Below are 8264 nucleotides of genomic sequence, written 5' to 3'. Positions count from 1 at the left end.
AAGAATACTTTAAAAATCCTTTTCTCATTCTGATTTTGGTAAAAATTACTTACTTTTCCTATCAGAACTGTTGTCAGAGTTGTTGCTTTCACATTTGGAATTGAAATTTCTGATTCTCCATTGCAGGTGGCTATATTTTTTTGACTATTGTTTTTGAAGAATTTAAAAACAGAAAAATTCAAATCAAATGTCTCTTGTGAATGAAATGGTGTCCATTTTTCTTTTCCAGTTGTAATGGGGTAAAGATATCTGGAAAAAGTAATAAATATGTTAATTGCATATCTTGTGGAGTTACATGTTTTCATGAATGGAGCAGCAAGATTTCTGTTGGAATTCTCATTTTAGATAGAAACAGGCTTATTTTAGCTGGTCTTTTATTTCAAGTCGTTTTCATTGATCACGTAGGAAATTGTTCTGGTTCTGATTGTACCAAGGTTCACTGAAACTATATAACTCTATGTTAGTTGTAATTGAGTTGATCTATGATCAGAGACTTTCCAGTTGTGACCATCCCATCTTTTATTCAGATTTAACTATCTAATGCATCTTTTCTTAAATGTGGTCCAATATATTTTGTGGGAGATTTGGCCGCTTTTTCTATTTAGGTTGAGTGTTGTGTGTCACCCACAGAGACAATACGATCTGAATATAAACATTTTACGTCCTTAGTTTGTCTGATTTAGTTGACTTCTTTCTGGCAACAAAATGCCATCACAGTGGCTTTGGAATTATCTTTCAGAAATATCTTTAACCGTTTCTTGGATTCAATTTGTATTTTTATTAATTTCTTTCTTAACTCAGAAACTGAATGTTGTTACATAAAAGCACTTGTCCTCGTCCTCGTCCCACCACTGAAATCAGAAAGCATTCTTTTCCTCCATTGACCTATTTTATAATTCCCACTTGATAAATTTATGACATATGTTTCAAAACATATTTACAACTATGCATGTGTGTTTGTGATCATAATTGTTTTACTGGCTACGTTTCCATGCTGATATGGGTTGGACAAAAGTTAATGAGACAGTTTTTTTTCTTTCTATAGTTCCATGCTCTTCTTGTCACAAATCTTGCTTCCAAATAAAATGTTGATTCCTCTAGTCTCCTATCCAGACCTGTTAGTGACCTTGTATTTGTTTTGTTTGTTGCAATTCCATGTATATATTAACAAGAGTTGTCTTTCTACTCCAAATTAGATTATTTGGGTGGGTGGGGTATGCATGCGTTTACAAACATGCACCTATCTACTTTAATGTATAAGATGATTAAAAGTGAGAATATTAAATTACATACATTTTTCCCCACATGTCTATTATAATTTGAATATTGGGATCTTTTTTAAAACGGGGGCCACATTTTTCATTAATGTTTTACGTAGTGTTTTTGGTACCGAAAGACTTTCAAACTTTGTATACTTATCTATTTTGTGTTATAGAACAGAAAAATATTTTTGTATTCGAATTTATTTCATGTAAAAAATTGTCTTATTTCGATAATTTCAACCAATCACTGACAAGTATTCAGATGTTTACTTTTACTCCTTTGGCTGATTAAGCGGTGTAAAGCGTATTTAATTTCCATAGCTTCGTTTTGCTTTTTTCTTTTTAAATTTGCTGTTTTACCCTAACCCTATCACCGATAGAATTGTTTCAGAATCGTTTGTTTATGTAGTCGGCACTTAATGTATATCGGCTGAATGGACGTCAGTGATTGGTTGAAATTACAGAAATACGACAATTTAGCATGGAATAACTTAGGGATTTCTTTTTTTTTTTAAGAAGACTAAGAGAAAAAGATGTTTTATATGACACATTCTACCAGTGTTCCAAGTTTCAAAGTGTTTCGTTAATGAAAAATGTGGCCCCCGTTTTAAAAAAGATCCGAATATTGCAATACATTGTATTTAGTTGTCTATAAATCCATACACTAATTATATAGTGACCCTGCTCTACTGCTGTTCATATCTGATTTTTGTAGCATTTAAACAACTGGCTACCCCATCTTATTGACCTTTTGGCCTCATGGCAATTTCTCTTGTCAGTTTTACATTGTTCTTGCTACAAAACTAGTTTGAAGTAAACAAGATTTGAGGTTAATTTTCTCTGAATATTTTTCTTTTATTATCTCCTGCGCTACACACTTCAAATTTCTTATCAACTGCTCTTTCCATTTTATTTTATTTTTATGATTAAACTTTATTTAGCGGCAGATGACTATCTTGATGCAGCTTTAATTTTTAGTATTTAATCAATCAATTTAATCTCAACTCTTGGGTTGTGATGCTTGAATAGTTTACATACTTAAACCTTCATAAGGAACTAATTTTTAACACTTTTGTTCAAAAAATCTTGTCTTGGAACCAAGCTTGTCTCAGTTGACTTCATCTGTCAGTAGAGATGTGTTTTAGAATGAATGATGTCTAGTTTAGAAACGGGAGGGTGAATTTATTTTGTCCTTGTCACCAAGTAACGTATCAATCAGTTTGTTACCTCTGTGATTGATACCTACTGGTGATGATCAAACCCTGTACAAAATACTTGTATGTTACTAAGCATTCGTTTGATGTCCATCTAGCAGTGATAGTCTCATCTCAGTTCTTTGAAAGTATTTAACAATATCTGGCAAACCCTGCTACTTGTTTACATCTTTCTTCTCCCTGCATTTTGCTCTGTGAAAGTCAGCAAATTATTTCCACTGGTTTCCTTGTATTCATATTCTCTCCTCACCTTCATTCATCATTATCATCATCGTTTAACGTCCGCTTTCCATACTGGCATGGGTTGGACGGTTTGATTGAGGGCTGGCGAGCCAGAAGGCTGCACCAGGCTCCAATCTGGTCTAGCAAAGTTTCTACAGCTGGATGCCCTTCCTAAGGCCAACCACTCCGAGAGTGTAGTGGGTGCTATTTATGTGCCACCGGTATGAGGGCCAGTCAGGCGGTATTGGCATCAACTACACTCAAATGGTGCTTTTTATGCGCCACTGGCACCGGAGCCAGTCAGACAGTACTGGCAATGACCACACTCAAATGGTGTTTTTTTACATGTCACTGGCACAGGAGCTAGTCAGGCAACGCTGGCGACAATCACGCTTGAATGATGCTATTAACAAGCCACTGACATGGGTGCCAATCAGGCACTGGCATCGGCCATGACAACAATTTCACTTGCCTCAACAGGTCTTCGCAAGCACAGTTTATTGCCCAATGATTGAAGGGCTGGTTGTGCTGCACTGGCATAGGCCACAGTTACGGTCTCGCTTGGCTTGCCTATAGTGTATCTAGGACTACAGTGGTCTTATTTCTAGCTGTTTAGGTGACATGTTTTGTTGGTAATGGTGTAACAGATAACTGAAGACCTCCAAATAGACTTTATTGGTTCCTCTTTTGATGGAATATAGATTTGTTAGAAACTGGGAGTGTCTTAGCTCCAGCAGTTTGGTTGTTGGAGCCAGTTAGGTTTGCAAGGTGAAAAGGTTGTGTTGGTCATGTACGGAGGTGGGATCTCTAAATGTCTGGATTGGTGATTCAATCAGTTCCTACATTTTGGTTGTTGATTGATAGTTTCACAACAGCAAATAAACACCTGCTTTTGTCCATTTTTGTGGTTTATTCAAAAAAATGAAGGGTAACAGTGAAGTGGAAATGGAAGCCAAGAAGTTGAGGTGGTTTTTTTAGCAAACAAAATAACTTTGGAGAATCAGGAATCAACACTTCAGATTAATAGCACATTGGACTACATAATCAAGGTAGCTAAGGGCCAGCTGATGTCAGTCATTGTATTTAAGTTGAGTAGTGAAACTGTTTGAACCTAGGAGCAATGGGTTTGTGGTTTCTCTTTTATTTGACACTGCCAGAGGGGAATGACTATGGTCTCCTCTTTCAGTTAGTAAAAACTGATTTGAATCTTTAAATTGTAGAACCAAATTGTTAATAGAAACTTAATAATAATAACATTATTTACATTATTTACATTTGACGGATATTTGTCCTCATCTTGTTTGTTGTTAACACGTTTCGGCTGATATACCCTCCAGCCTTCGTCAGGTGTCTGGGGGAAATTTCGAACCTGGGTTCTCATTCCTAACGATGTTACTATTATATTTAATAATAGTAATAATAATAATAATAATAATAATAATAATATTATAATAATAGTAACATCGTTAGGAATGAGAACCCAGGTTCGAAATTTCCCCAAGACACCTGACGAAGGCTGGAGGGTATATCAGCCGAAACGTTGTGTTAACAACAAACAAGATGAGGACAAATATCCGTCAAATGTAAATAATATAAATAATGTTAATAATTCCTCATCTCTTAAATATAGAACTGTATTAATAATAATAGTTTCTAATTTGGGCTCGAGGGTTTGGGGGTTAGTCATTACTGTTGACCCCAGCACTAGACTGGTACTTTATTATATTAACCCTGCAGTAATAAAAGACAAAGTTGATCTAAGCTGGATTTGAACACAGAACTTGTCAGGAAAAGCTCTGCAAAGCATTGAAACTGACTAGATCCAGCCTCTCACACCTATCTACAATGTCATTCTAAAAATAAACAATCACATCATTGAAATGTTGGAGTTACAGAATAATGTATGATTAATTCAAAGCAGTGTGAATAAATAAGCATTGCATTTGACAGTGTAGTCTAAATGCTAAAGGGTTCAGAGACCCTTTATGGAAATAAAGGCAACTCTCTCTTTAAAACCTCTTTTATTGTTTATTGAAAGAGGAAAACGAAAGATTTTGAAGACATCTCTAAACTGCTGAGGGAAAACAATCATTGGTGATAATAAAACAGATATTTAATGGTTTGTAACAGAAGCACAAGGCCTGAAAGTGTATTAATAATAATAGAGATTAATAATAATAGTCTGATGAGTTGAACAATGTTGCCTAACACTTGTACCTCTCACAACTGGGGACATTGAAATATATTTTGTATCTTTGGATATTGGGATGTCTGACCATTACTGTTTTCAACATTTTTCAAGCTGTGTGAAAATGGAGAGAAGTAATTAGAGTTAAGATTTCATTTAAGTTTTATGTTTAAAGAGAATCACTTCGTAAGAAATAGTGTTGCTGTTTGTTGAAATATTTGCAGTTGTTTGAAAGGACAACAAACCACGAGCATTTGTATGAACTGAGTAAATATTTTAATCTTTTAACGTCTGCTTTCCATGCTGGCATGGGTTGGACAGTTTGAGGACTGGCAAGCCAGAAGGCTGTACCAGACTCCAATCTAATCTGGCAAAGTTTCTACAGCTAGATGCGTAATGGATGCTTTTTATGTGCCACATATTCCAAACTGCTGACTTTATTTTTCTTTGTATTTACTAATTTTTATTTTTCCTTGAATTTTCTCTGGATACTTCTTAGTTCTAATATGGGAATTGCCATTTTAGAGTCCTTTTGAAACTCCACACCCTCATCTCGATTTTGATTTTTAATTTTCATGTTAAAAGAAAAAAATATTCTTATTTGTTCAGTGAAATTGAAATTTTGTTTTGCACTGATTTTCTTTTGTAGGAATTGGCATGGACTCAAGTGTGACACCCCTGCGGCACGGTGGGCTCTCATTGGTACAAACAACGGACTTTTTCTATCCCCTTGTAGATGACCCTTACATGATGGTAAGTAGTCCTTAAGATATTTTTAGCCGTAGAGGTTAATCCGTCTCACTTTTCCCTCTTTTATGTTTCAACAACAGAACAACTTGTCAAGTCTTTTATACCCAAAAGTTTTTAAAGAAGACTGGAAAATAAACAGCTCATGGCTAAACACTTCTCAATGTTTCAATCTTATCTAAGCTGGCAGAATTGTTAGCATGCCAGGCAAAATGTTTAGAGGCGTTTAGTCAGTCTTTGTCTGTCAATAAAATAAGTACCAGTTGCGTGGGAGATGCATTCAGTTTGCCCCCCAGCCCCTGCTATCCTCTGAACTTGCATGCTTTGTGCCAAAATTTGAAATCCATATTTCAGTTTTATCCAAATCAATGTTTTAAGTAATGGATATAAGAATAAGATAATGTAAAAAAATGATTTTGTTAACTTGAGATTATGTGAGAATTTCTTTTGGAAAAATGTAAACAAGAATTAGTGAAATAAAGAAAAAAAAGCTGTTTAAAAAATCAAAGAGATCCAATAGATAAGGAATTCGAATATTTGGGGAGAGGGGTGGATTAAAAATTAACGAGGATTGGGAAAATTAGCCATGAGCGTGTTGGAAAACAATTTGTTTTTGCTCAGTCGTCTGCATTTAGTATGTTGTTTAAGCAGAAGGTACTCATTAGATATATATCATTAATAACCTAATTAGTGAATTAGCATTAAATTCTTTCTCTGGTTCATTGAAGAGACGTGTGGGATAAAGAGGCTGAAGGAAGAAGTACTTTACAGTGTCATTTAATTAATCTCAGTGTACCCCATTGCTTCCCCTTTTTTTTTTTTGGTGGTGGTGTTGGGATTCTATGGTTTAGTTAATCTGCACTTGCAGGTATTGCTAGGTAAAGTTCTAGTGGCTACATCAGTTTAGCTGTCAAATGCTACAATTTGCAGGAATTGGTTCTCATTGCCTACCCTATTTAGAGCTGTTTTATGCCAGTTCTTTCCCTTCATCTGTTGAGCAGTGTCGTCTTGTGACTTCTGTCTTCTTTTTTTGCTCAGATCTGAAGTTCTTCATCAAGAAGTTTGACCTGTTGCTTCTCATTAAATGATAATTACTATTGTATGTCATTAACATTGCTCACCATGGATTCTCTTATCCTATTATTGATATCCATTCAGTAAAAGTCTGGTTCCCTGTTCCACACCCTGTGTTTATCTTTCAATGTTTCAATAAAAACAAAAACTATCTCAGGAGGACAGAAATGGAATTTTGGTTTCATCTCCATTTTGGCTGTCTGAGTATTATAGACCCAGGCTTTGCTATTTCTCTTTGCAGATCTTATCATCATCATCATCATCAAACGTCCACTTTCCATGTTGGCATGGGTTAGACACAAGATGTTAATACATTGTTAAAATTCCAAATGGCCCTTATAATCATAACTTCATCAATAGGAACTTGCATGTAGCAACTTTAAAAATTATTTTGTAAGGCATCTATGAAAGAAGCATGTGAGGAAAATAACCTGATACAGCATCTATAAGGTTGTGTTTGTGAAACCAGTCCAAACTAGATACATGGCCCAACATCCAAGTACCCCAAACAGTTCCATGTCCTGCTGACATCATCCCTACAGCCCAACATCTCCATAGTCCTACAGTTCCTCTAATTCAATAGAAATCATATAATTATTTGACATTTATTCCCATCACAATCCTACATTTTAGAAATATTTCTATTTCAAATCTATCATATTTTTACTGACATATTTTGTCTCTTCAGATCTACCATACACATTCTGGCAGTTATTTTGTATAAATTGTTCAGACCACCTTAGGCAAATGTCTTCTACTCTATCCCTCAGCTGACTGAAGCCTTGTGAGTGGATTTAGTTGATGGAAACTGAAAGAAGCCCATCTGTATCTATCTATAAGTAAACGGTATACATGTTTGTGCCTTCTCATCTTGATAGTGTGGGATAGTTGTTAAATGATTGTCCCTGTCATATATGCATTGTCATTCATTTCCAGTATTGTGTGAGGACGTCTGGCCATGGACAATATTACTTTGGGAAATAGGTGAGGGCTAGTGACAGGAAGAGCGTCCAGCCACAGAAAATCTGTCTCATGCAATCATAGGAAAGTAGACATCAAATGATAATACAGTAAATCTATTTCTGTCTTGTCTCTATAATTTTGGTGTAGTTCCTGAATACTTGGAGCTATTTCTAGCACAACATCTCTTATTCTATTTTTTTTTTGTCAGCATCATTTCCTCTGGCAATGACATCATAAATACTAATTTCTGTATCATTTTTTAAATTCTTTTACTTGTTTCAATCATTTGACTTTGGCCATGCTGGAGCACTGCCTTTAGTTGAGCAAATTGACTCCAGGACCCCTTGTTCTTTGTAAGCCTAGTACTTATTTGATCGGTCTTTTTTTGCCAAACTGCTAAGTTACGGGGATGTAAACACCTCAGCATCTGTTGTCAAGCAATGTTGGGGGGACAGACGCATACACAAACATATACATGTGTGTGTGTATATATACACACACACACACACACATATATACACATGCACATATATATATATATATATACATACACACATATATACACATGCACATATATATATATACATACACACA

General features: G+C 35.3%; 1 protein-coding gene across 1 annotated transcript in view; it reads left to right on the top strand.

The window, feature by feature from the left end:
* Nucleotides 1–8264, top strand: part of LOC106874205 (inactive selenide, water dikinase-like protein) — a 26076-nt gene that overhangs the window by 10045 nt on the left and 7767 nt on the right. The window contains exon 3 of the mRNA XM_014921864.2: nt 5536–5639. Coding sequence (XP_014777350.1) covers nt 5544–5639 — 96 coding nt within the window. The 5' untranslated portion in view covers nt 5536–5543. The remainder of the gene's footprint in view (nt 1–5535; nt 5640–8264) is intronic.

Source organism: Octopus bimaculoides, chromosome 1 (genome assembly GCF_001194135.2).
Source record: "Octopus bimaculoides isolate UCB-OBI-ISO-001 chromosome 1, ASM119413v2, whole genome shotgun sequence".
Classification (NCBI taxonomy): domain Eukaryota; kingdom Metazoa; phylum Mollusca; class Cephalopoda; order Octopoda; family Octopodidae; genus Octopus; species Octopus bimaculoides.
The sequence above is the reverse complement of the archived record's forward strand: the minus strand, read 5'-3'. Positions and strand labels throughout refer to the sequence as shown.